This window comes from Daldinia caldariorum (genome assembly GCF_022478825.1).
Source record: "Daldinia caldariorum strain CBS 122874 unplaced genomic scaffold F4812scaffold_6, whole genome shotgun sequence".
NCBI classification, from domain to species: domain Eukaryota; kingdom Fungi; phylum Ascomycota; class Sordariomycetes; order Xylariales; family Hypoxylaceae; genus Daldinia; species Daldinia caldariorum.
Genome location: NW_025953042.1, coordinates 709,110 through 735,601, shown reverse-complemented (window position 1 = coordinate 735,601; position 26,492 = coordinate 709,110). Strand labels below are relative to the sequence as shown.

General features: G+C 46.0%; 7 protein-coding genes across 7 annotated transcripts; 3 read left to right on the top strand and 4 right to left on the bottom strand.

Moving 5' to 3' along the window:
- Positions 1 to 677: 677 nt before the first annotated feature.
- F4812DRAFT_424744 (ATP synthase regulation protein NCA2) lies at positions 678 to 3,764 on the bottom strand. Its single transcript, XM_047933852.1, has 2 exons — positions 3,063 to 3,764; positions 678 to 2,999 (listed from the first exon to the last, which is right to left on the bottom strand). The coding sequence occupies exons 1-2, from the start codon at positions 3,077 to 3,079 to the stop codon at positions 1,034 to 1,036; spliced, it is 1,983 nt and encodes a 660-aa protein (XP_047791109.1). The 5' UTR covers positions 3,080 to 3,764; the 3' UTR covers positions 678 to 1,033.
- A 273-nt stretch (positions 3,765 to 4,037) lies between these two features.
- Positions 4,038 to 5,712, top strand: F4812DRAFT_347162 (C-4 sterol methyl oxidase). The gene is made up of 3 exons (XM_047931678.1): positions 4,038 to 4,390; positions 4,487 to 4,595; positions 4,666 to 5,712. Exons 1-3 carry the CDS (start codon positions 4,380 to 4,382, stop codon positions 5,461 to 5,463), a joined length of 918 nt encoding a protein of 305 aa, XP_047791108.1. The 5' UTR covers positions 4,038 to 4,379; the 3' UTR covers positions 5,464 to 5,712.
- Positions 5,713 to 5,886: 174 nt separating this feature from the next.
- F4812DRAFT_424740 (transcriptional coactivator/pterin dehydratase) lies at positions 5,887 to 8,758 on the bottom strand. Its single transcript, XM_047933851.1, has 3 exons — positions 7,960 to 8,758; positions 7,022 to 7,084; positions 5,887 to 6,586 (listed from the first exon to the last, which is right to left on the bottom strand). The coding sequence occupies exons 1-3, from the start codon at positions 8,392 to 8,394 to the stop codon at positions 6,374 to 6,376; spliced, it is 711 nt and encodes a 236-aa protein (XP_047791107.1). The 5' UTR covers positions 8,395 to 8,758; the 3' UTR covers positions 5,887 to 6,373.
- Positions 8,759 to 16,268: 7,510 nt separating this feature from the next.
- On the top strand, positions 16,269 to 18,016 carry F4812DRAFT_458317 (uncharacterized protein; the record flags this gene model as incomplete). Its single annotated transcript, XM_047937344.1, has 3 exons — positions 16,269 to 16,281; positions 16,935 to 17,347; positions 17,555 to 18,016. 3 exons carry the CDS (start codon positions 16,269 to 16,271, stop codon positions 18,014 to 18,016), a joined length of 888 nt encoding a protein of 295 aa, XP_047791106.1.
- A 2,395-nt stretch (positions 18,017 to 20,411) lies between these two features.
- F4812DRAFT_347011 (actin-related protein, ARP5 class) lies at positions 20,412 to 23,571 on the bottom strand. The gene is made up of 4 exons (XM_047931677.1): positions 23,079 to 23,571; positions 22,698 to 23,018; positions 20,597 to 22,647; positions 20,412 to 20,532 (listed from the first exon to the last, which is right to left on the bottom strand). The coding sequence occupies exons 1-3, from the start codon at positions 23,257 to 23,259 to the stop codon at positions 20,804 to 20,806; spliced, it is 2,346 nt and encodes a 781-aa protein (XP_047791105.1). The 5' UTR covers positions 23,260 to 23,571; the 3' UTR covers positions 20,412 to 20,532; positions 20,597 to 20,803.
- Positions 23,572 to 23,592: 21 nt separating this feature from the next.
- Positions 23,593 to 24,476, bottom strand: F4812DRAFT_424719 (DASH complex, subunit Dad4). Its single transcript, XM_047933849.1, has 4 exons — positions 24,376 to 24,476; positions 24,261 to 24,317; positions 24,061 to 24,190; positions 23,593 to 23,991 (listed from the first exon to the last, which is right to left on the bottom strand). The coding sequence occupies exons 1-4, from the start codon at positions 24,376 to 24,378 to the stop codon at positions 23,963 to 23,965; spliced, it is 219 nt and encodes a 72-aa protein (XP_047791104.1). The 5' UTR covers positions 24,379 to 24,476; the 3' UTR covers positions 23,593 to 23,962.
- A 575-nt stretch (positions 24,477 to 25,051) lies between these two features.
- F4812DRAFT_346807 (uncharacterized protein) lies at positions 25,052 to 26,138 on the top strand. Its single transcript, XM_047931674.1, has one exon. The coding sequence runs from the start codon at positions 25,227 to 25,229 to the stop codon at positions 25,848 to 25,850; it is 624 nt and encodes a 207-aa protein (XP_047791103.1). The 5' UTR covers positions 25,052 to 25,226; the 3' UTR covers positions 25,851 to 26,138.
- Positions 26,139 to 26,492: the final 354 nt, after the last annotated feature.

The window sequence follows — 26,492 nt, the reverse complement described above, 5'->3', positions numbered from 1 at the left end:
TTGGACTAGCATACAAAGAAAGTGCAGGGGGGGGAAGTTATTGTGCAGCTGTGCAATGTGCAATGTACAATATTCACAAGGCTTGTGGTTTCGGAAAGATAAAAGATGTCCAAATTCAATTCAAGGTTTGAGATCGATAAAACATCGAGTCAAAAACGGATAATCTGCCAAGGATCAAAGCTACCTATGTACCTATGCATGTGTGTACACTATTGTATCCCCTACTATGTATACCAGGTACCTATGCATTTATTCGATTTGAAAAAACTATATGTAACTAGATCGGTACCTAAGGTAATTGAGCAAACGGTGTGCATTTTTACAAGCTTACAACGTAATCGAGTCGTTGGTTTTAAAGCGAAATAACCTTAAACTTTGCCACGTCAGGCAGGTGATTCGCTATAGATACTGCTAAAGTCACATTCCAACTATAAAGGAGAAACATCAATGCCCTAAAGCGGCTGGGCGGCTGGGTTGTAGCGGGAGAGCATTGCCCCTACTGTAGGTACAAAGTCAACTAACTCGTCGGTACTTCCCACATACCGAGCTCCATGATAGGAAAATACGTGGCTGTCAGAACTTGTCTTTTGCCGGCGGTACCTGGCTTACGTCAGAATGGTGGGCACGAATTAAATACCAGGGGGAATGCTCTATGCAATTACCTCCCATATGTATCTATTCGGCAAAGACTTGAGACCTCCTAAACTGGGACCTATAGGTACCTCTTTGTCCACTGTCCAGACACATGTATCAAATTAGAAAGAGAAAAAAAAGGGGCTTATCAGAATTTGTCTTATATTTACATGATACGACAGAAGTTAGGTACTTTTTTTTCTACCCCAATTTCATAATATGAACACCTTTACGTAGCTATTTATTTTATTCAATACAATTCAGTCATGGTCATTCGTTGCACTATGCGTTTGTTTGCAAGACATAATACAGGTAGTAGATACTCCTGATCCGCCAATATGTATATGTTAGGTACTCGCTAAGATGGTTCTAGCAGCGAACTTCCGGTTTGGAGTACCAGCTATTTCAACCACTTGGAGTATGCCCAACGTATTCTGTCCAAAGCCCGCAGCTGTGATTGGATGCCTTTGAGATTAGCAAGATCATCCAAGTCTTCCAAGAAGTCCTTCTTAATGTCGGCCGGTAGGAGGTTATGTGCGAGTTGTCGGAGGACGTGGACCTCGCTTACCAGGAGACCGTGATCTTTGTACGAGATAAGATTGTTGGGTGAAGGTGTAGCTTCAGACAAGATGCGGTCGATGTTGCGTAGAACTCGAACACATTTTCCAGCTCTTCGGTGTTGACGGAAGCCTTTCCTGCCTCCGAACACTCCGCGCAGGTATTGAATCACTCCAACGGATACGAGAATACCAGGTGTCAGGCCCACGAAGCCAAAGACAAGTTCTTGGCTCTTTAAAAGGGCATCAATTCCGCTCATAGCGACTTCAATATCCACCTTTGTCTTTTGTATCTGAATGAGCAGCGTTCGGATCAAGTCGCCTCGCACGGTGCCCACAAAGGGGCTGCGCAAGTCTTTTTCATACGCGCGAAGAATTGGCGTCACATCTCCCTCCCGGACCCTAGCTCTGATTTCGTCAATCTGCGACTCTGATATCGACGGCTCGCCTGTGGCGACGTGCGGCTTATCAAGGGCAAAGTCAACGACCATGCGTTCCAAGCTTTCTCTGTCCGCCTTGAGGCTATCCCGACTCATGATAGCGATTTCGCTATTATCATCGTGGCGGATTGTGCCTACAACCTTTCGGACAGGATCGACAACCCAGTTAAACCAGAAGTCACGAACGGTAACACCAAAATCCCTGACCCATTGCAGAATCTCCTGCTTTCTATTGACCAATATGCGGAGAATCGTAGACGAGGAGAGGAGAAGCGCAGTGGCAGGTAACCAGTATCTCACAAGTCTTGACGGTCGTCCATTTTCTCTCAGCAATTTTTCTGCGGTTTCGAGATGTTGCGGTAATTGAATTGTGAGCAAATCCTGAAGTCTTTTCGCCACTACAGCCGGACGATGTTCATCTGGTTCGTTCAGGGCTGATAATTCGGGGTCCTCTTCGACGCCGGTGAAAACCCTATCTTCGAAATCGGCAACTCTGACATCCAGCGTTAAGACATCCCTGAGGACCATGTCCATGAGGGAGACGCTTCGTTCCACGACACCTTTCCACTCTTGATTAGTCGAGACGATTATATCGCTCTTACCATCATCACTTCCGTTGCCGTTGAAGACTAGGGCCTCGTCAATTAAAACACCCAGACCGCTCGAGATCATTTCTCTGAGCCTTTTCAGATTAGACTGCTTTTTACGGGCTTCCGATCGACAAAGAGCAACGGGAGACAATATCTTCCGCTGCACGTTGGCGAGCGTTCTTTGGTGTATACTCTCCCGCACGATTCCGTAGAATTGGCTCCATCGTTGGGCAAATCCAGCCTGAATCGATTCTACGTTAGGTCCGCTTACCAAACCAGCAACCGACGCGTCACCGCTAGTGTACTGCTGGAATCTAGTCTTGCTGTCTTCGTAGATTTCTCTAGTCCAAGCCCACACCCGTAGGGGGGAAGTCTGCACAAGGTATATAGTGCTGTTCGTTGGAGATGACAACACATCATCCCAGTACCAGATATGGTCGCTCAGGGGAATGATCTGATCTAGTAACGTATTTAGAATAAGACCGTATACTTGCACGGTCGCCTTGCTAACCAATCTCCACTCGAGCTCAACCTCGTACTGGTTCGCCGATATCTCCTCAGTATGAGCCGAGAGTAACTCCGACAGAGAGAGGAGAGATTGGATATACGATGGGGGTAGGGCACTCTGCGATCCCGGGGCAGCCGATAAGGCTTTGATGACCCTCAACAATTCCTTTGCACGAGGACTATCCAAGTCTATCGAAGCTTGCGTGGCGTCATAGCTCGGTAAGTGGCTGAAAGGAATGCGGTCTAGTTGCGCGTCCAACCGCCGTACTTGACTGAATACAGTCTGAGCCACATTATCATCACCGGTGAAAAGATGTTTCTTTTGCAAAACTTACTCAGCCACTAGGGACATTTTCTTTATTTTTCTTTATTTCTTTTTTTTGCTCTCCTATAACACCTGCGTAAAGGGGCAAAGAAAAAAAAGGAGAAATTATATGGGTCGATGCTCGGATGTACAGTCGGACATAATCATAATTGACTTGTGTCTAATTCATGTCATGACGGGGTTCGTTGAAACCCTTGTAAACTGTGGTCTAGGTATTTTACCCAGGTCCCTAGGGAATTCGAAATGGAAGTTCTCGGTGATGATAGATCGGGAAGTTGCCGGATGCTTGGGATTGTGCGTTGGGCTGACGAACCAATTGGGAAGGCTAATACAAGAAATCTTTTGCCTCGACACTACCGTACCTAACAAAATTTGGGAAAAGATTGCAATGAAACGACTCTCCAAGGTTGCGGTGTGCCAGATGCAGATTTGTTTCCCACAAGTCGAACGTTGGTCAGTCGATGCTTATTCTCTTAGAATCCGCGCCGTTGGGATGAGGTCATAAACAGCGTAGGGGAAAAAAATATTCCCAAGTTCCATTCAAAATTCACAGCTTTCTCCAGCTTTTGACAACAGTGGCAGTTCTAAGCTCAATGGGGTAAAGTTGAAGAGGAGCAATTCTCTCTATTTGGAAAGTTGACTGTTGAGTTAGGGTAAAAGTTTCAAAGGGACAGCTCCGAGTCAGGTGATTTTGCTGGGCTGCCGGAGACCCGCTATCTACCTATGCCTTTAGGTATGTAAATACCTAGGTAGATTTTCCGATAATTAACTAGGTACTTAGGTACTTACCTAGGTAATGGATGCCCATTTAAGTTATCTGATCAAGTTTGTGTAATGGACTCATCAAGATTAGGTACCTTGGTACGTACATAGTATTAGGTAGCACAATTTCGGATACGAATACGAATGCACAGGTTCACTAAAATTCATTCAATTGCGCATTAGGAGCTGCGTTTCCCCTGATGCAAGTTACTCCACATTTATAGCGTAAGTCAGGACGGGAAGAACAAATTCCAGTGGTCTCATAGTGGCAGCATTCGAATGATTGGTCGTATGTCTTGCTAATTACCTTTACCCAGGATCCCCTAAATTTCCAAAGATCTTCAATATCTCCTTATCGCCTTTATTTTTCTAAAGCTACAACAAATACCACCCGTCTTCTCGACTTTTTTTTTTCTTCTCTCCTTCACAATTCCAGAGTCGACACCAGCTCCTTTAGCATCCCTACCTCAACACATTCGGGTCATTCTTTTTTTTTTTTTAAGAGGTTCTATAGGAAAAAGGATTGCTTTATCGCTGCCGGTTTCTTGATTTCCCTCTCGCCATCATGGCCACGGTGTAAGTCAAAGTCACCTTTCCAAACACCCAGTTACACCTCAAAGTTTCAATCGCGTCATACAATTGGAATATAGAAATTAACGCGCTTTCTCGCAGAAATGCCACTGTTGCTGGCGTCTTCAGCCATCCTGATACGTACCTTAACGTATTCGAGGAGGTCACAAAATACAATGTCCACCTCAACGTGTTAGAACGCGCTTGGGCGGTTAGTCTAAGCCCCTAAACTCAAAACCGTCCCGGGCACGAACTTGCGACTGACTCAGTTAAAAATAAAGGCTTGGTATCTATGGATGCAGAACGACACGCTAGCCACGGGTATCATGAGCTTCCTCATGCACGAGATCGTCTACTTCGGCCGGTGTATACCGTACATGGTCCTTGACCGCATTCCCTTCTTCAACCGGTACAAGATCCAAAATCAAAAGATCCCGACGTGGAAGGAACAATGGGAATGTGCGGCGCTGGTGCTTCTCAGCCACGTTACCGTCGAATTACCTCAGATCTGGCTCTTCCACCCTATCGCTACCTACTTCGGCATGGACTACGGCGTCCCCTTCCCTAAGCTCTCGTCGATGGCCCTGCAGATCGCCGTCTTCTTCGTCGTCGAAGACGCATGGCACTACTGGTTCCACCGGGCGCTGCACTACGGCCCCCTATACAAGATGATTCACAAACTGCACCACACCTACTCGGCCCCCTTCGGCCTCGCCGCCGAGTACGCTTCGCCGATCGAGACCATGCTCCTCGCCCTGGGCACGGTCGGCAGCCCCATAGTCTGGGTCTCCCTGACCGGCGAGCTTCACCTGTTCACCATGTACGTCTGGATTGTCGGCCGCCTGTTCCAGGCCATCGACTCCCACAGCGGCTACGACTTCCCCTGGAGCTTGAGGCACTTCTTCCCCTTCTGGGCCGGCGCCTACCACCACGACGTCCACCACGAGAAATTCATCGGCAACTACTCCTCCAGCTTCACCTGGTGGGACTGGATGCTCGACACCGAGTCCGGCCCCGAGGCTGCCAGGCGCCGCCGCGAGAGGAAGCTCAAGGCTGTCAAGGCCAAGAAGGCCGAGTAAAAAAGGGGCGGTTCAACAGACAAGATCCCCCCTTTTATATATATATATATATATATCAACAATCAGGATGCACACTGGGACGGTAGGCAGGTCAGCTAGTGTGACATTTTCCCCCGCCGATTCTCTGTGCTTAGCACCTGGCCAGCAAGACAAAAGATTCTGAGTGAATGCGCTTGGCCATTGGGAGGAGAGAAATCATCGGGTCCGATTCTACGACACAGAACGGCGGTAACTCGAAAAGGGAAAAGGGGGAAAGGGGGAAAGGGGGGGAACGATAACTCTTTTTTACGACTTTTCTTTTTACGCCCATCGTTTAATTGTTTAATTAGGTATTCTTTTTATAATAGACCGAAAAACAAACAGGGGCTGGCCGAAACGAACTTAAATACACACACTTTGTAATTGTGACGAAGAGAAGAAAAAGGAAAGGAAAGAGAACGACAGTATATATTACCCATAGATTAATAATATTACCTTGACGTCCTTCATTGGAACTATTAAAAACAAAACACAACAAACTGGAACGAAATGACCCTCGGGTCGTAGCCCTGACTGTAAAACATGTGTTCGTGGACCATTGGTGTTTTCTTTTTCTTTTTCTTTTTCCTTCTTTTTTGCTTCCCGTATGACCGCTGATAGTAAGCAGCTTTAGTAGGTAGCATTTTCATGATTATATCTAAACCCGTAGACCCGGAGCGGTCAGAACGATGAAGCCAGTCGGTCAGTCCAATGTCTTACAGATAGAAAGGTCTACGGGTAGGTCAGAGGAAGGTCTTAAGAATTTTCTGTATTGCGGCCTGGTATCTCGTAGCCCATTACTACTTATGTTAGGTCAGGTACCTATGTATATTTCCGGGCCTCCTCCTCTTCTCCTTGTTTATTTGTTTCTTTACTTTAGGTAGGCATTCATCTATTTCTTAGCAGGAGTACAGCAATCCCCCGCGCTAGTAACGGCGTGGTCAACCACGCGCTTCAGCTCGCAGGTATTGCCAGCACCGGGCTCCTCGACGATCTCACTAAAGTCGCTAGCGAGGCCGTCGCAGATCGCTGCTAGCTCGACGTCCTTTTCCGAGATGCCCTGAGGGTAGTGCGTCGTCCACCGGATATACGCCGTATTATAGACCTATTCGATTAACGAGCGTTAGATCAATGAATGATATGAATGGAAGGGGACGAATGGGATGAGTCAGCGTTTCGTATGTATGTATTTGGGTATAATAGCATGGGGGTCAGCAGATGGGATAGCTATGGCTCATGTGCTTCCCCCTTCAGGTAATAAGAGCAATAGTAGGTGGTATCATATACGCTCTGTTGCGAGCGAAGCTCTAAGCTCTCCACCCTTTCCCCCGAGGATGGCAGCGCGGGGCGATAGCTGACGAGCTTTGTTTTTGTTTTCATGCTTTATGTAACAGCGTATGTTATATGTGTAGTAGAAAAGGGTGTGTTGATTTCCAACGCGCGGAAGGGCACGTGTGCAGGGCGTATTATTATCTTTTATGATAAACGAAAGGGCGAATGGGAAAAGGGGAGATACATAACAACAACAAGGACGCCTTACGTTGGACCATTCCGGATGATGGTTTTTCAACTTGCACTGCAGTGATACTGCGGTCATGAAATCCTAAACGAAAACCAACAAACGATTAGTCGAGACTCTATCATCCGCGGCTAAGAGAAGAGGGGGGTTACTAGTAGGAAGGTAGGTAGGTAGGTAGCTAGATGGGTTTTGGGAGGGGCGCATGCGGTCGTGGAGATCATTCATATAGGCCTTTTCAACGTCAGATCTTCCCGGGATCGACTACCCCGAGGACCGGGCATGGTACCATTTCATCCAGCATTTGGCTATATCCAAGCTCTATTCGAGGGCCGAGACTACCTAGCGAATGAGTGAACCGAGGGAATCAGCATGGGGGAAACTTATGACTCTCTCATGACCAGCCAGACGTTTCGTGGTTGGTCGTCGCGCCTCCACCTTCCTCCCTCTTTCTCTCCGTATTCAGTATTGAAACCTGTATACTACTGAAAGAGGTGCCAGGTCCCCGTCAGGAAACTTTCGAGTTACGGTATCTCTCGTACTCTCCCACGCCCCGAGGTCGGCCGATCATGCTAGCAGCACCCGAACGGTAGACGTATCTGGGGGATAACTCGGGAAGCCCATGCTACCCAGCTGGAGAGAGGGAGGTAACCATTCAGGCTCGGCTCACCGGCAATTGTCGATTTATTTCCCCAGATTCATTCACACACGGGAAAATTAGGTAAGGGGGTATGAAAGATGCCAACCAGTTCTTGTTCCAATGATGGGAACCCTCGGGAACGATGGCGGCCGAATAAAGCAAATGCCGTGATTAGACGTAGACGCCAGTGGTACGAGACAGGAGAGGTAGACGCGGAAAACGGTTATGGGTACGGGGTACGGGGTATAGTATAGCGTGGTATTGTAGTTATAATATGACAAGGCAAGGTAAGGCAAGACAAGACATAGCATGGTAGACTCACCCACGTCTTCGCAAATGTCTTGAACCTGAAGCTCCTCTCCAGACCTTCGCCGCTAGCAGTCAGCACCCACCGCCCGCCACGCCTTGCTGATGCCAGCAACGGCTCTAGCGTCGGCGTTAGAGCCGCCTCGTCGATGCCAGCCGAGAATTTGGGAGTGACAACGGCCTGGGGACCCGCGGGATCTGCCATAGTTTCCGCTTTTGGTACTGTTGTGGCTGATGCTGAGACTGCAAAAGTTCGATGACCCTGACCCTGACCCTGACCCTGATCGTGATCGTGATCGTGATGATACACAAGCGAACGCGGACGGGATGTTACTACCGCTTGTGCGCCTCGGCGTATCGCTCCGACGGGCTTGCTCGCGAGTTGTGGTGGTGATGTATTGACAGTAGTCCTCGCGCGGTAGAGCAAAGTGCGCGCGTACCGGTTATACATTAGGCGCGGGAGCAGACTGTTCTTAGATGCCCGAGCATGAGGTGGTTTTGTGGTGTCCCTTAAGCTTTAAGGCTTAACTCAAGGTTTTGTGTCGGAGTTGGAAAGGTGCAACCTTCAGTAACGTGTAAACGTGTAAATCTGTAACTGTAGAGTTGTTGTCGCATATACATACAAGCTCTACCCCCTTTGACGGGAATCTCGGACACAGCCACCAACTGATATAACGCCTGCTGTAACGCCTGCTATAAAACTTATAGGTACTTAGCTATAGAGTGTTACGGGAAGCAGATTGCGAGCTATCCCTAGTATAATCCAGTCAATTGCTATGAATTGCTATAGAATATTTCAGATGTTTATTTTAGTTTAAGTTAACTAGATAATACATAGTAAGTTGTCCTTGTTTCCAAGGTCATTTCAGGTGGCCAAAGCTTTCCAAAGCTTTAAGGTTACAACTTATATGTAGGTACTTTATCTTGAGGTACCTATCCAGCTATCTTCGAAGCTACCTAGCTCACATTAACTAAGTCAGGTAGCAGGTAACATCTATTACAGGTAGGGTTTGTTACCTATAAATTTCTCATATTTTCATCGTTGTCTCATCTTTAACTAAAGTTGCAGTAGTGTATACACAACCACAACCCTTTTTTTCTTAACCCCCAAGAACATTCGGCGATAAACTCCACAAAGTAACCGAAAATCGGGTATATTGTAAAGGCGTTATCGGTTCATGATACCCCATTCGGGCTGGTGTACGTTCTTCCTTTTTTTTCTTTTTTTTTTAAACCTGCGTTTCCCGCGTCCGCGTCCGATCCCCGTATCGTCGATTGTTATGTGTGCTGTCATCATGCGGCGGTGACAAATTTTTCCATCGTACCTAGTACCGACTTACATAGGAGGTAGGAGGTAGTTCAAACTCCGCCATGGGGGTCGACAGATCTTACCTAATTTGTGTACAAGAGTTTCTAACGCGAGTTAGGGTCCTGCTCACCCTGCTCACTTCGTATACTACATAGTACTACTTATGTATGGTCCGGTGTGCCTCGCGGATCGGACCACGTGGAAATCTCCTTTCCCATCCCGAGGTAAGGTATGGGAGTGATATTGCGGACGAGGGAACTAATTATGGGACGCCAAAACTACACCGCCGCTAAATCGATGTGCTTACTCCGGAACGTAATCTTACTTTTGTAACCAACACTATCCCAGGACATACTTCCGTATCTGTTTACCTAATTAGCGGGTACGACGACAACGCGTTTCGCTTGCCGACGTCCTTGAGGCTCAGCGCGAACTGGGTATAACTAATCCTCGGTATCGTATAGCCTACAGGTCCCTCTTCCTTACCTCTCGGCTCTGCAAAGCCCAAGTAATTCCAAATTCGAAATACCTACCTCCTACCACTCTCGGGTTTCGCTAAACTCCGAGAAAGTTATTGCGCACCCCAGGGAGGAAGATCCGGAGTTTTGGATAGCCAGGATACTATTCCCGACACACGATCCCTTAATGGAGTGCCTAACCTGCCTCCTACATAGTACCTGAGTCTTTTTTACACTTGGATCTATATTGACTGAAATTGGAAACTCATTTAGGACTCCTAGTACTATACTGTAGGTAGACGGCGCAGGTAGGTATTTATACACAAATCCTCGAGGTTTCTAAGGTTTGATTAGTTGGCTATTAGTTAATATAGATATATTAAATCCAACGATATTGTTGTTATCCCTAGACTATCTTGTAGCCCGCGAATATGCAACGTCATTAATTGAGCTTTGGAAGAGCCGAGTTGGCCATGTTAATAAAATTCCATGCAAGCCAGATATTCTGAGCAATCCTCCCAGAGTCTTAATGTCTATGTTGCTGGTTCTTCTAATCTCCAATAGGCACGACATACCATTTCTTGATATTATCCACGGTTTCCTTTCCTTAGTATATTTGATTACCCTATTATCTTGTATTGATTGACTATGCGTAACTGTCCTGAGTCGGCCTGGGAAACGGTTAGGTACCTATAGGTAGGTATTCTGTACCTGAGGCTACAGGAGTCGATAAATCATAAAATTAGAGTATCTGCTTTGGTAACATGGCTGCTGGTAGTCGATTCCTTTTCCCTTCTCCAAGTGTTATATTTGCTCCCAGAATGATTAATACATTAAGTGGTATAAATCTTAGTTTAGGTTACACAATGTCTTAAGCTTTAGGTATTTGGTCATACTATTTAATTACTCTCAGTCCATTGAAGGTATTGTTGTATCAAGGGCTGTAGGCATCAAGGATAGTCGTACAGTCCGTCACACCAATTTTGAGTGCTAGTGAAACTTACGTAGTTGCATTGTAGATTATCCTATAGCAAGCGGTGGATATGGAACTTCAGCTATACTCTCAGCACGGGCGTAAGTAGATCACGCACATATACTTATGTATAATATGCAATGTCAGCACCAACGCCTTTACGCCACCTTGAAGGCCTTTCGTTCCGCATTCCTAATTGGGCCCTATTTGCAGGCCAACAAATCGGGATCGCTTTCTTAAGTAACAAAAAAATGATTTGACTTGACTTGTTCCGAGTCTATTAGTTAGGAAGCCATTAGTGTAACTTGCCCGTGGACGCACTACCTAACACAGGTAACTATAATCCCACGTTCATGTCAGGATCTCTACTTAGGCCAAGTAGGTATATAATAGAATAGTGAAACTATCTGAAAGATAAGCACGGGTCAATTTGAGTATCTCTACCGGGGAATCATGGGGGGATAGAGCTAATAATATTCAAGCTGAGTGTTAATTCTCATCGAGTACAAAAATTTCAACCTAGTTAAGCGATATACACTGTAAGTACCTAATGGTTGGTATAGGTATCACCAGTATTCCGGACCGAGAACATACGTTTCAACATTAAAATGTAACATATTGTTGCTATCGTGTGTTGTAAAACACGGAATAGGTATTAGTAATATTATATTTGACCGGAATGGCCGGTTTATTACACAGATTCGTCCAACAAGCTATTGCTAAGGCTCTAATGATGCCGGCATGACGTGGGTAAGTGCTGAAACCGACCTACGGTCCATAAACGTTACCTCATACCTCTACATAGTATGCAGAGAGTAGGTGTCTACCTGTTTATCTTATCTCCTAAAAATGCCTTATCCACGTATTGACCAGGACAGGAACAAAACGCCGAAAAAGACTCAGCGCATACCATGGTACAAAAAAAAACCCGCAAATCAGATCTAGATGGAGCATGTAGGTACTTATGCTTACATGGTACCTCTCATTTTAGGAGATAAGCAACTTTACCTGTGCTGGGTGGTCGTATAATATATCGGGCGTACATCCAAATTGTGAGGACAAGCTGCTATATGATAGGATAGGATAGGATACCACGAGTTGACATAACCAGGAAGAAGATTAGGAAGAAGGTAACGTAAGGAATCCTGGCTTTTTTTGAGTTGCATCTCCAACGTCAAAGCTGCGAGTGGGGAGAGCGCAGTTCAGCAAAGCGCATCAGGCATCAACACTGCGGGCTGGCTTACACGCTGTCAACACCCGCTGTCAACTCATTCCAATCGAGTGAACTATAGATCGTACCCCAAAAGGATCATGCGGGTAGATGCAAACAATATGGCTTGGCCATAGGCGAAGGAAGCATTGCAGGTACGCATACGCGAGAAAGGAATTCACGAGACGGCGGACATTGTTAGGCTAAGACCCAGCCATAATAGGTAGTCATCGGTTCATGCGCCGGAATAGTTTCTAAATCCTTCTTAGTTCTCCTTCTTCTTTCGTTATCATGAACAACGGATATATCAATTATCGAAATCCGAGCTATTATCAGCACGTCATATCCCATTCGCAACACAAATAGAATAGGCAAAAAATGTGTTGCCTGAACTTATTACCATAGCATTCTCGGGATCTAGCGAAAGGGGTGCAAAGGGGGATAGGATCGACCAAGGGATTACTAAAGAATATGATATAAAGTAGGTACGGAATAGAGCCGGCTTGTTCGCCTTGGCGTAAAGTTGGGGCTCGTCTAATGAGCTGTCGAAACCCATTCGATGCTTCTGTTGGCGGCAAACAGAGTAAGCCGTAAACGACGCGTAATTAAAATCAGAAATGCGAACCTAAGAGCGAAAAGGACGGATGGGAGAAGGCTTGCTGCCGATGACCGCCGCGGAATGCCAAGACTACCAGGGAGGTGTGGAATATATTGGCCGGCGTATCAATCTCGATTTTTCCCAGAGGTGGTTGGATTGGAACGATGTTATGTTCTGCTGAAACTAATAACATACCCAGGTAATTATTAGAAGATAGAAGATGTGTTTAAGCGTTTGAATTTAGAAAATTATTATCCTCATTTACATAAGCAAATATCTCTTGGGTAGTGCAATTATATGCTTGCTTTACCTAATGCATTATCTACTTAGGTACCTTTTCTTTTTACTAAAAGAAAGGTACTTTTGTATGAGGCTCTAAACTTTACGTTAGACCTATCGGTAGATTCGAATTACATACATGAAAAAGTACGGTAAGATTGTACTCAAGTACCTAACGTGAAAGTACTTCGAAAAGTACCCAGTTTACGTCGGAATTACCTAAATGTAGCGCCCCACACGTGTCAATTAGTAATAAGCACGATGAGCTCGATTCCATTTATTCTCTGAGTTTTGATAGGCTCCCTCGGACTCAACTCCATTTTAATGCTGTTGTTTCGATACGGTACCTTAGGTACTTATGGTCGACGAGATCTCGTCACGGAAAGACCCTTTTCAGTACTTTTTTAGTCTTCTACATAGACCAACAAGGGTTTCATCCTGTCATTAGGATAGGTACCTACCTATCCAATCAGTTTCGTATCGCATAGAAATTACATGTACGCACTTGAGCATGCATACATACCTACGTACATCGTACATTGTAGATATCGACGTATGGTGCTAGGCTGATGCAAGGAAAGTTTCGTTAGTAATGAAACCGTGCCCTCGGAGGACAACCTCTTTTAGCCTATTGTATTACGTAATTCCGCGGTTAGAACCCGTGCATTGATTTGAGTTGAAATGCTAATGAAAAAGTTGATGAAACTTTTTACGACATGCATGTTTCTCTCTAGCGGCTGTCATTTATTCAAGTTCTTTTGTAACATTGTGACACCTTACGTAATAGGTAGTGGGAACAGGATTGAAGATACGAAGCTTTCTTTTTTTCGCTCTTCTATTTATCAGACCTGCAAGCAGCACAAACAAAAATAAGGTGTGGTTCTCCAAAACTGTGCCATACCACTCACCACCCGGGGCGTGTCTTTAACATGTTGGAGAACCTAGGTATTGTAAGTATAGCCGAAGGAAGTTCTAAAACCCGACGCAGAACCTACAAAGTACGCAAAAGCAAAGAGAAGGCGTAAAAAAGTCCGATCTTTATTACTAGGCTCTTCGTCATCCCCAGCCCAACTATCTATTATGTAGCATGCCATACCTTACTTACATAATGTCATTATACCTGATATCGTATGAGTAACGTGAGAGAGAACCTCCCTTAGTACTTACAGAGATGCCTTTGACGGAAGCTATTGTGGATGTACACACATTCATACTAAGCAAAGTACCATACCTAACGGACGTAAATGTGGGTTGAGAGAAGTTGCTTAGAAGGGAAGGGGCATTTCATATGTGAGTACTATAATAGAGCCAGTACTGGAGTAGAGCTGTACGACGGCAGATGAAAGGAAGAGGAAGCGGATACCTAGCACAAGACTAATGAACACATAACACAAGTGCAATTATAGCAACGATTGGCTTAAGCCAAAGGGAAGCACCTCGGCCGATGTGTGCGGATTCCGATTTTGAATTTAACATACTTACATAGGAGGTATTGGATTTGGAAGTAAGTAGGTACATAAGGTACCTAAACTGAAATTCTAAAGTACATTACGTACATAAGACGTTAAATACATCATATGGGTACACATACACATATATGTACTTAAATCAACTTAGCACAATATCCTTAAACAATTTTATTTCAGCTACTTTAATCGCTATTTATCCTGTTTTAGGTATCAATTTGCAACTTTCCTCGTACCTAGTTGCAGTTATTATTGCTTTCATTATTATTATTAGTCAGGTTACACAAGTGACAAACCAACACTGATGACAAAGAGGGAGCATCAACCATTCAGGTGCTTTTATTCCAATCGAGGTACCCTCCAACAAGCATCAAGTCCACCCGCCGGCAGTTCGCTCTTCCTTTTCGTGCTACGGATGTACTCGGCCAAAGTATCAAGTCTAATTTCCATTTGGTCCTCTTGGGATGCGCTTGGTGTCCACGCCACTAAGGATACTTAGGTACATTATGCTTGGTACCTTTTTTAGGTACATATAGTTATATGTACGTACCGGTTGCACATTTAGGGCGAGCACAAGCTGCACAAAGCTGCAAGTGCTGACAAACCAACTTCACTTTAAATGGGCCAACAGGATAACTTTTTCCCTCGGACATTTCGGCCGTCTACGTAGTACATGAGATTTACCTAGGTATGTACCTACCTCCCTCTGACTGTAGAAACTCAACGTCCAACAACTTACAAGCAGCTTAATAAGTTTTTAATACCCCACCCATTAGGTACTGCCATATTGCCTTGTCCACCTACTTCTCTTTCGTTGGCAGCGTGGCGTATTCGGGTTTTCCAACTTCTAGGCACTGTGCGGTACTCGGTACTCATTAACAAGGCTCCAAGCATCTTCGCACAAGCCACGGAGCCGAAAGCAAAAAGCTACCTAAATTCATATTGCGCCTCTTCCTAAATTTTCCTCGAGGTATTTTATTTTGCATATCCCTCTTTACCTAACCATAGTACAACTACCTACGCGTTCGTCATCATCCGGGACAAGACCTGCCTATGCGCCTAAAAACCCAACCACGCTGTTACCTAACCGTTTGAACATTGCTGAATAATCGATTACGACAGATCTCCATCACGTGGAAGCGCGGGTATCATTGGGTCCTTAACTCCGCTGAGATCACCTTGAATTCTGCCGACGTCAGATTGGACGGGCTATACACGATTAGGAAACCTAGGGGTTCATTGGCATTGGCCTGTTTGCGCCTGTTACTCATCCGAATCCCGCCTGGAATACCCTTCGAAACGTCCAAGTTTTCCTGTTGATTGACATTAACTGCTACCTTGAGTAATCAAGCTGCGGTTAACTACATCGTCAGGTGCATCCAATCTACCAACCTATCAACCTATCAACCAATCTGCCAATCTGCCAATTTACGAAATATTGATCCTGCCGCGGACCTAGGAGATCCCAAGCTACTGCAACAGCGTTGCCGTGTTGCAGCATTGATATACGCAGCAACCCAACAATAACAGATTCGCCTTACATATTCGTCCTTGAATGTGTTGAGTACTATACACTACCAACCTAGGTAGTTCACCACGGCCGACGCAACTGTATAAATCGTTTGTCAGAAATAAACGACGTCTTTGCGCGCTATTTTCACTCTAGCCACATTGTTCTTTTAACCTACCTACATAGTAGGTGTGCGACAAGAAAAAAAAAAGAGGAAAAAAAAAGAGATACCGACCAATCTCTTTAGAAGCAGGCATATATAAATACCTAACTGGTGTCCAAATTGACTTTCCACCCCTGCAATAACAACAACAACAATAACAAACGCCGTCCTTACTCCGAGCGGAGCCGTCTCACAATTCCTCTATTTAATAGTGCGTTTTGGACGGAACGGTTTCCGTCCTTAGGTAAAAAAAAAAAGATCAGTGTATTTTCTACCTATCCTCTGTTTACAAATACGGTCACACCAACTCGTTACAGCACAAGTATCGCGTTATCTTGATGCTGACTCAGATACCCAAAATGCAGAATCATGGTAAGTTGCCAATTTCTACTTTGGTTCTTAGCTCTTTCTTTTTTTTTTTTTTTTTTTTTTGCCCAGTGTTGCGCTAGAAGCAATACCAACCATCATCGAAAGAGAAAAAAAAAAATTAATAAACCCCCACCCCCCGTACTTCCCTATATTCACCCCTCCATCGTGACGCCGCATTACTGCGCAGTTGCACCCCCCTCCCCCCCCCTCGGCCACCCCCCAGCTATGCCCTGACCGTCTAAATTGCTTGAGGTCACCTTTTACTGCGAACATGTAATCAGACATACCTCATATACGTACTTGGTGCTAGGAGCTTTTCTGCTACTTGTTGCCGCTACTGCTACTACTACTTTTGACGGGTTCGGGATCGCGTTGCAAGGCCAATTTGGGATCCATCCACTTGCTTTTCCGGTCCCCATATCCCTTCATTACGAAATACCCGCCTACATCCTGGACAAACTTTCCTACATACATATTCGGTCTGTAGTCCGCCTCATTTGCTCCGTCGCTTTAACTCCTGTTACCTTTTATGTCTCTCTCTTTTTTTTATACTTATATTTTCCCCCCATTTTTGGATATATACCCCAGACATACATATATATCATCCAGGCATCTGCCAATATTCACTTGCTAACATAATCTCTACTTTTTTATAGAGGAATCTGAGGCGCGCCTAAAGGTCGAACAGGGAGCAAGTTATTTGAACAACTCATCACCCACCTCGGCGCCGTCTCCATTAGCTACTGTCGTTGCAACTCACCCTGCTCTCAAGCCCATACGCCCTTCACCCCAAGCGCATGGATACGGCAGTTCTAATTTAGAGACGCAACAATCGCATATTCACCCGCAACTTAGAACTTCCTCTGGAGGTGTCCCGGCATCTGATATGATGCAGAGAGGAGTCTCACCTCCGTCTGACGAAGGCGCACCCGTTTCCGCGTCTCCTGTGGCCAACATGGCTGCCCAAGGTCTCTTAGGACACGAACCTGACGATTCCGTAACGGACGGGCGAAAGGCGAAGCGGGAATTATCGCAATCGAAAAGAGCCGCCCAGAATAGAGCTGCTCAGGTAAGTGGGGCGCTTCCTTTATTTTGGTCATGGTTTGCGAGTTTGGAGCTACCGTAATTAAAACGGTTAAGAGACCCGAGCATCTTCGCATCTTCGGTGTAGATCGCTCGTGTATACTACTAGCTCGGCTCCACCATGGCATGGTTCCATCTATGCGTTCTATGCGTACTTATACGCCCTATTACGTAACTAACAATATTTATCTAGCGCGCTTTTAGACAAAGAAAGGAGCATTACATCAAGAAGCTCGAGCAGCAGGTGCGCGATTATGGTGAGATGGAGCACAGCTTCAAGGCCATCCAGAACGATAATTATGCTCTCCGCGAGTACGTAATCCAATTACAGTCCCGCCTCTTAGACTTGCAGGTCGAGTTACCACAGCCACCCCCCAACGTAAATATTGCCCCCCCTGCTGCGGCCTCGACTAGCGCTCGTGGTGCGCACGCGACCACGGCTCCTGAAGCCGGTCCTAATAATGCCAACAACGCCGGGACGCTAGCGGACGTTGCGGCGGCAGTGGCTGGTTTGAGAGCTAGAGAGCCTTCCGCCGATGGGCTGTATACGAAACCTTACAAGGCAGAATCCAACGAGGACTCGCAAACAGCCGAGGAAATCCGCAGGCAGCTCCAGCAGGAGGGAGGACCGGCTCCCTCGTCCTTGCGAGCCTAGTCATCCCAGGAAGGGGAACCGGATGCCAACCCTGAAGGAAGCCGAGAGATAGTAGACTTCGGGCAGCAGTATATTTATCCCGAACCAAGAAACTTTCCAGGATACATGGACGTTTTCGAATATGACGGGGAAAGAGCGCGCAAGCATGTGCTAGGGAAAAGCTTCGTTGCCATGGTAAAGGAGGGATGATTGGGAACTATGGAGCTTCGGGGTTGGGGGGGGGGGAGACAAAACAAGAGGAGGTTGTGGTCCCCGACCTCTTTTCTTTTCTGTCATGTTGTGGCGTTACGGACTCGCATGGTTTCGAAGAATTGGTCGGATCAGGCGTTCAAGAGCATCATATCATACCTTGGTTTGCGATAGCCATACTTGCGACGATTGTCTGCAGTTGATGTTTAGTGATGGCTATAGATGGTTGTCATCGAATCCCTGGCTTTGCTTAGGGAATATAAGAGACGAAGACGATAGGAAGTCTTAGTCTAAAGGTGGTGTTCGAGATGTCGAACATCCCTAGCGACAAGAGAAGGTTCACTCTGGAGAACAAGACCTATGTCACAGCATGAGGTTGAGACCCAAAGAGAGATATGGGCATTAATTACAGCGTTACAAGCAAGGCGGCCCTCTTACTAAGATTAACATTATTGCGAATCTGACGAATGGCTTCAATTTTTTTCTTCTTAGCAAGAAAAACGAATGAGGTCTATTCGTTCGGGGAGCTTTGATGTAAGCTTCGTCTTGCTTACATAGCAATGAAATAATAATATTGCCTTCTAGTTATTTCTAAAGATGTATCTCGTTGTCCTTCTCATCTAGGTGGCTTGTGCTTTTGATAGGAGGAATATACAAATCCACTCCCATAACCACCACCCCTATACCCTCTTTTCCTTTTTCCTTTTTTCCCTTTCCCCCCACTATCATTTCCTCAACTTAAGTAAGATCTTCCTTCCTAAGTCCTCCCATCTGTGTGACCTCTAAACGCAGGCGCAGAAGTGTAGCTTAGGTTAGTTACACGAACCAAAGTTTGGCATGCAGACAGATGGGACAGGTACATAGTAAGTAAGAGGTAATCCTTTGACCGCTTCGTTCGCTTTCGCGGCTTCGCGAATAGGTAAAACCCACGGCGCCCGCGCGCTACGCTGCTACTTAGGTAACTTAAGTATTGTATTGTGTTTTCATGGGTCATATTATATAAGAGAGAGATATATATATATAAGCTTCAAATCACGTTTACTTCCTTCGTTCTTAAGAGAAGAGGTACGGTAGGTAACTACTTGGGATTACCTACCTATCTACATACTTACCTTAGGTAGGTACCTAACCAAGCTTATACTGTAATTAGAGTAGAGTAGAATATAGTACAGTATGGTATGGTATAGTATGGTAGTACCTGACCCAGCTTAGCTTAGCGATAGCTAGCTGGCTAGCTGGATAATTGCTATCTTTACGAATAGGATGGATGAAGCGTAGTATACTATAGTAGTAGTACTAATAATAATGTATGTAATAATAGTTGTATAATCCGATCGCATAATGTTTCCTAGACCGAGCATGAATCGCGTGTTTTTCTTTTTTCTTTGTTTTCTATTTGATGATGATGTTAATGTTGCCATTGCCACTGTCATTGTTATTATTGTCTCGCGTCTGCGTTGCGCCTATGTTATGTTTTGTTATGTAGGCATGCTTAGCATGTTATTACCTATCCTACCCTATCCTACCCTATCCTACTCTACCCTCGCTTCCCAACCCATCCCCATCGTCATCGTCATCATCACCCACGCGCTGGCTGGCTGGCCGACTGCTAACGTAGTTGGTAGGATAAGTAATAAGTAACGTATCTTCCATTCGTCCTTGTCACATAGTCTCCACCGTCGTCGCGTAGTACAAAAGGCGCAAGCCCGAAGGAAGAGGAAGCGAGCATGAGATCTTATATGGATATGGGCATTGGGCATACCTAGCATAGCATAGCATGGCATAGGATGTACCTATCCAGCAGCAGTTAGCTGCCGAATGTTGCCAACGCCAAGCCCGCAAGTGATTATAGGATCTGCCCATTTTCTTAATCCTCATCCTTTCCTTTCCTTTTTCTTCTCCGTCTTCCTGGTCCCGGTTCGTGTGACATCTAACACGGTAGGAATATAACCATTATCGTCCGCCTGCTAACGAATCTGATAACTGATATAGCACATTACACACATACAAAATATGTCTTTTTTCATCTAAGTTAGGTACCTGCGTATGTCTACCCGACCTTAGGTAGGTAGTGGTGCCTGCACCTTGTGGGAAAGAGGTAAAAGAAGCAGGTAAACGGGTAAAAGTAAGTAAGCAGTTCGTTAACGCCGTGATAAACCCACGTGCTAGTTCGGGTTACACGGGCCGTGAGAACTAATAAGGTAATGAAGGGAAAAGGGGGGGAGGAGGGTTACGTCGAGCGCGTCTAGGTCCATTGCGGTAAAGAACGCCGTACTTGTGTAACGACGGTTAAGCTCTCATGAGTAAGAGTTGCCCATGTCGTGCTCCTATACAAAGCGAAAACGGGTTAGTGTACAATATTATCTCAGCTGAACGGAATATTTTGTATACACGTTTTTGGGTAAGACTGATCGCTATTAGGATGGGATAGGATAAAGTGTTGGCTTAGGTAGCTACTTAAGATCCACACTCGTAGCTGAGAGCCATCTGCTGACTGCATTTCTAATTTGTGTTATTGAGGTAAAAACAAGCAAAGCACTTCTGACAACTATGCGAGCCACCTGCGGTTGACGGCATAGCGTAGATCATTTGCTTTTGCTACATAATAGCGTAGCATGTGGCGTACAGCCAAGTCATCATGATACAACGAACGAGTGGAAGTAACAAAACCGAAAACCCGAAGAAAAGAAAAAAGAAAAGAAAAAGACGTACCTTTATGTAATCGTGCCCCTTCTCTTGATATTCTGCTTTCGTCACTAAAGATGATTTCCAGCTGGGCGTTCCAACCCACTGAGCAGCACCTTTCCAAGCATCAAGTATCGCATCACTTGCACGACGAATCTTGAGCGGCGAGCCCACAGGAAGCAACGGGGTCAAACCCTGGCGAAGGCGCTCGTCGAAGCCCTCAAAGAGAGTATTGCCTCCAGTCAAGAAGATATCCTTCAGGAAGTCATCGCGGTTTAGACCCGGTATACCTACGAGTCGCTGTGTAAGTATATCGCCAGCGATCTCAACAAGTCCTGCCTGGTCGACTCCTGCAATAGAAGGCTGGAAAATGACCTCGGGTACTCGTATACGTTCGACGTTGAGATGTACCTGATGGATTTCTGCCTGGGAAGAAGGATTGAAGGGCCGTGGTCCGCGCAAGAATGCGTGTAGAAGGCTTTTGTTCCAATCATTCTGCGCTTCCCATGTGTGTTCGTGCGTAAATCCCTCATCGTAGCGAAGTAGATCCTCTTCGAGCGCCTTGAGGGTTCCTTCAAGATCCTCTTCGCCCTCTTCATCGTCGCTACCACCTTCGCCAACTTGAATCTGCCTGTACACACCCCAATCATCGTCGTTCGCGCCGAAGTTATCGTCGTCGTTACCTCGCCGGCGCTTCCCTCGAGGATTATCCGAGGCCAAGTTTGCAATTGACTTCATCCGAATTTGAGAAGCTAGGGATTTTCGGTTTCCAAGGTCAGCTTTTAGTCGATCCCGCTCCTTCATCTTCTGTAATGTAAGATTTCGAGCAACTCGTTTCTCCTCGAGCCACCCCTCTAAATCGTTCTCACGACGTTCTCTGTCTAACCGCTCTTCTTCCGCAATGCGTGCCTTTTCGGCCTCCTTCTCGGCTTTAGCACGCGCTCGTGCTTCGTGATTAGATTTTAGTAGCCGTTGGTGCCGCTTCGCCTTCAGGCCAGCTTCGTCAAGTTGGTCATCAGGTACTTCGAGAAGGCTGAAGTCGGGTGCTTCCTGCTCTTCTTCAGGATCGCCACCCACATCCTTCGTTCGAGCGCGCTTGATCGACTTATCCAATTCTTTGATAGTGCGTTCAAGATGCTGCTCATCCTTCATATCCTCTGCATCAAGAAGACGTTTAGTGTCCTTCTTATTTGCATCGTTGATTTTCTCCTGCAGCTTCTTGTAATATTCCAACTCCTGCTCCTTTCGCATTAATTTCTCTAGGCGCATCTTAGCTGCTTGTTCTTGTAATCGTCGCCCACTCTCTTTCTTTCGCTCGGCTATCCGGGCGAGCTCTTCCTCGCTCTTCTGGACTACTACTTCTTCTGTAAACGGATACTGGATCACAACATCCCGGTCTTCCAGTCCAGTCCAGTCCAGGTATGACCGTAGTTCTTCGTCATATGACTTGGATATGTAGCAGTGCTCCCTTATCATATGTTCAGCCTGCGACGCATTGAGTTTTCCCGGGAACGAGGGGTATTTAAGACGAATGAGTTTTAGTAAGTACTCGGCAGCGTGCCATCCACCCCAATTGAGTCGGATAGCTTGAGCTAGCATGGCCTTCGAGTCGAAGACGGGGATGACATGCGTAGAGCTATAAGAAGAAGAGACAACTAGGCCCGTCCGTCCCTTGTTGTAGCGATATGAAAAGAGAGAATCGATACCCAGGGCGAGTGAAGGGGCCTGGTAGCATTCAAATATGATTTCGTTCATGGCTATGTCGCGTTAGCTGGTCCAACAAACTAGAGCAAGGTTGGGAACATACATTTTCGTGAATATGGTAGGTTCGCCACCGTCTCGGTCATGACAATGGGCAGGTCAATAGCTCCGTCGGCGTTGTTCATGCCCAGCTTTAGAAAGGTCCAGTCCAGTACATGCTCTTCCACATCCCAATTACTGATAATGCCAGTTCCAGCTTCGAAAGCGTTTCTTATATGTCCTCGGGCCGTTGTGTCGGAGTAACAGTCGTAACCAGCGAAGGAGTACGTCTTGCCTAGCTTTCTATCTCTGTACTTGGCCATGATGGGTGGGATACTGAATCTCGGCTTCGACTCGAATGACCATCCAGCTCTAACAGCAGATGAGCCTATAAACACATATCCATATTAGTATACTGGTAATATGAGGGGATGTTTCAAAGACGCACCATTGTCAATGACGATGGCGACGCTACCCGAAGGTTTCGCTAGAGCTTCCTCGCGACCATCTGGTTGGGCCGGGGTGGGCTTCTCGAACTTCGTTTCTTTTACATTATAAATTCGAGGTGGCGGGTAGGTCTTCTCTTGTCGCACGGGAAGGGCTGGAAGGTCGGTCGCTGATGGCGCCATGTTGTTGGAATACGTGACTTAGTATTTATAGGGAGTCAATGTATCGCATGGTGAAGATGGTTTTACTAGATTGAGTTTGTTGGGCTAAAGCGTTGGAATAATTAAGATAGTTTATTTAATTGACAAATTCTGGGAAATGTGTTTTTTTGTCTATCCTGTATCCTGTGGCGTTAAAAAAAAAGTGTTGCTTATAAAATTGTTGTAGGTTTGTACATAGGTTCTCTCTTCTGAAGGTGCGAGGCTGACAAGCAAGGATACCGCCAAACAAGCTGCCCTTGCTTTATCGGACGTCGGGGACCTCATTGGCACAAACTTGTTGGTTTATGCTGCAGCTTTGTGCCTAGGCAATCCGATAAGATGCTGGATAAAGATGGGTGGGGCCAACTAGTAATGTAAGGCTATTTAAGCTCTCTTACCATACATAGTACGAAGTACAGTTAGTCGTAATAGTGGACATCGCATCTTTTTTCTATTATACGACCCTTATGAATAGTACGTATGGATAATACATATGTATGATACTGCGGTGGCTTTATTATAAGATGCCATCAAGCTCTATTACCTGATTCTATGAATATGGGTAGATAATGAGTTGCACTGAAAGCAGATAGAAACCTTGCTTCCATAGCAGTATACCATCTGACCATATAATCCGCATAACATCACATGGCTTGAACCATCATGCTTTAGGACAGAGGTAAACTCATGAGGGTTCTTTCAGATTGTCCGTAGCTACAATAGTAGGTTAGAAACTTAGAACTTTCTCCGATGCGTAACGGGGTGACATATGACATTCATTACCTTCTAGGTGGAAGAGGACGTTAGACTGGTAGTTCTTGAACATCTGGGCCACGAGCTCAATGTTCATGTTCTGGATGTTGATCTCCTGGAGGCTCTTGTTCATGACGACGATGGACTCGTTGAGTTTTTCCTATAATTGTTGCATATAAGTCATCTAGGCCTGCTGATTAGGAGAAGGGGTTAAGAGTAGTGCCACTTACAACGTTGGTGATGATACGCGATAGCAGTAGATTCTGCTGATGCTCGTGAGGGCTCTCCTATATTTGTTCATTAGAATAGTTCTTGATGAATCCATTTGCGCAATACGAATAATACCATCTAGTTGATCTTTATCTTTGGGTTAAATTCGGATTAATGTGAAAGTTATGTTGAATGAATGGTTTATTTCAATGTTGTTAGTGAAGCGTAAGTAGAATCGATAAGAAGTACATAAATGACGACAAGTGCAATTGGCCCCCGGACAACGCTACAAATACGTACTCTTAGAGATGCACATAATGCGTATGATAGATCTATTATGCCGCATTATACACATGGTATAATGCCATATTAGTTTAACCCCATGTAAAAATTTATAACCACTAAAATATAATATTATTTAACATATATAACACGTAAATTAATTTATAAAAAAAAAATTAGAAAATCAACTTAAAATGCCTCCAAGAGATATCGAAACACTCCGGCAGTTCGAGCCTATCGATCAAGGTACTTCAATTCAAAGGAGAGTCGCTTACAAGTATTATACGAGGGAGTTGTGTAGTGGCTCTAGCTCGATTAAAATACTTCGTTACAATGCTTGACCCTTTTGGGTACTAGCGTGCCGTATTATTGAGGGTCCGTATTCCGTCATGCGCATAATACTTTTTATTATGCGTATTATATCGCATTATACCGCATTATACGCTTAGCGTATAATGCCAAATGCATCTCTACGTACTCTGCAGCAGTAACTCTTGGCAAGTCCAGGCGCCTTGAACTCCAGCTTTGGGGCTAATCAGTACAAACATCATCCATCTTCACAAAGCCCAGGACATAATAAACAGCAACAAAGCCGTCTCCCGAAAAGGTTGTCACAGCTACCCCGTATCTAATAATTTCAACTCTCATTCCCAACGCCTAAACATACCTATCTACTACGTATCTACACCGAATATCACCAACAAATGGCCGCTCCGACGGAGGCCCAGATCGCTCACCAAGAGCTGATCGACAAGCTCGACATCCATTCCATCCACAAGAACTTCCGCAACCCGCACTGGCGCCCGAACCAGCGGCGCAACAAGAACATCAAAACCATCCTCGGCGACGCCTCGCGCAAGGAAGCCTCCGTGATCGTGACCCCCCAGGACAACAGCGGCGCCGCGACCCCCGCGCAGGGAGTCGACGGCGACGGCCTCTCCACGAGCGGGTCGTCGACGCCCGCTCAGCAGTCTGCCGCTGCCGGCGCCGGCAACAACCCCAACAACCCCAACAACCTACAGCCTAACCTCGCGCAGGCTTCGCGGAGCCTGTCGAAGCTCGTGCTGGAGAAGAGCTTGAAACCCAACGGCGGCGCTGGCGTCGTCTCGGCCGCGCCCAGCGCGACGTACACGAACATCGAGTCGGCGCCCTCGCTCGCGCACACGAAGCGGTACTGCGACATCACGGGCCTCCCTGCGCCTTACCTCGACCCAAAGAGCCGGTTGCGGTATCACAGCAAGGAGGTGTTTGGTTTCATCCGCACCCTGCCCCAGGGCGCGGCCGAGCAGTATCTCGAGGTCCGAGGCGCGCATACCGTTCTGAAATGAGAGGAGGAGGGCAAGAGGAAGGGCCTAAGGCAATATCGCAGATATCATAGAGGAGGTGTACGAGATCCTTATTTCACTACACAAGAGTCGACAGTACAGCGCGGTTGTCATGGCTTTGTTATACCTATTATTTTAACTACTATAACTACTATAACTACGACTCGTACTACAATGGTCGGGCCGCTTATACATACGGTTAGATATGTAGCTCGAGTAGAGGAAGCCTTGCGGTACAGCCTAGGGAATATTCACATCTTTACGACAAGAGGGGCTGGTCCCTAGGCCAGAAGGGATAATAATTATAATCGTCAAGTTAGGTTCGGTTAAGGTACATGTGATGTGGTATGGGGGAAATGTCCGGCCAACAAAGTCAAGCCTATCCTATGCATCAGTCACCTCTCGGCGACCAATGAGCAGGTTACGCTCCGGCTTAATCGTGATCGGGAAATAACAAAAAAAATAAGTTTTTGAGATCTTGTTCTCCGCCTGTAACATGACGGGTACCGAGATCGAATGGAGGAGGAATCGATCTCAGTGACCATAGCTTAGGAGCTAGGGACGCCGCGGCGGGATGATATGGTATTTTTTAAGAGGTTAGGGCTTTATAGCGGTCTGTTGAGTGACAATGACGTGAACGGGCTC

Coding starts and splice junctions, on each gene's coding strand:
- F4812DRAFT_424740 (XM_047933851.1), bottom strand. CDS start 8,394: ATGTATAACCGGTACGCGCGCACTTTGCTCTACCGCGCGAGGACTACT. Junction 7,085..7,959: donor AGACATTTGCGAAGACGTGG/GTGAGTCTACCA, acceptor GTTTTCGTTTAG/GATTTCATGACCGCAGTATC. Junction 6,587..7,021: donor ATCATCCGGAATGGTCCAAC/GTAAGGCGTCCT, acceptor TTAATCGAATAG/GTCTATAATACGGCGTATAT.
- F4812DRAFT_347162 (XM_047931678.1), top strand. Junction 4,596..4,665: donor TGTTAGAACGCGCTTGGGCG/GTTAGTCTAAGC, acceptor TTAAAAATAAAG/GCTTGGTATCTATGGATGCA.
- F4812DRAFT_346807 (XM_047931674.1), top strand. CDS start 25,227: ATGGCCGCTCCGACGGAGGCCCAGATCGCTCACCAAGAGCTGATCGAC.
- F4812DRAFT_347011 (XM_047931677.1), bottom strand. CDS start 23,259: ATGGCGCCATCAGCGACCGACCTTCCAGCCCTTCCCGTGCGACAAGAG. Junction 23,019..23,078: donor CGCCATCGTCATTGACAATG/GTGCGTCTTTGA, acceptor ATGTGTTTATAG/GCTCATCTGCTGTTAGAGCT. Junction 22,648..22,697: donor CCTACCATATTCACGAAAAT/GTATGTTCCCAA, acceptor AACGCGACATAG/CCATGAACGAAATCATATTT.
- F4812DRAFT_424719 (XM_047933849.1), bottom strand. Junction 24,191..24,260: donor CGCGTATCATCACCAACGTT/GTAAGTGGCACT, acceptor CAACAATTATAG/GAAAAACTCAACGAGTCCAT. Junction 23,992..24,060: donor CGTCCTCTTCCACCTAGAAG/GTAATGAATGTC, acceptor CTACTATTGTAG/CTACGGACAATCTGAAAGAA.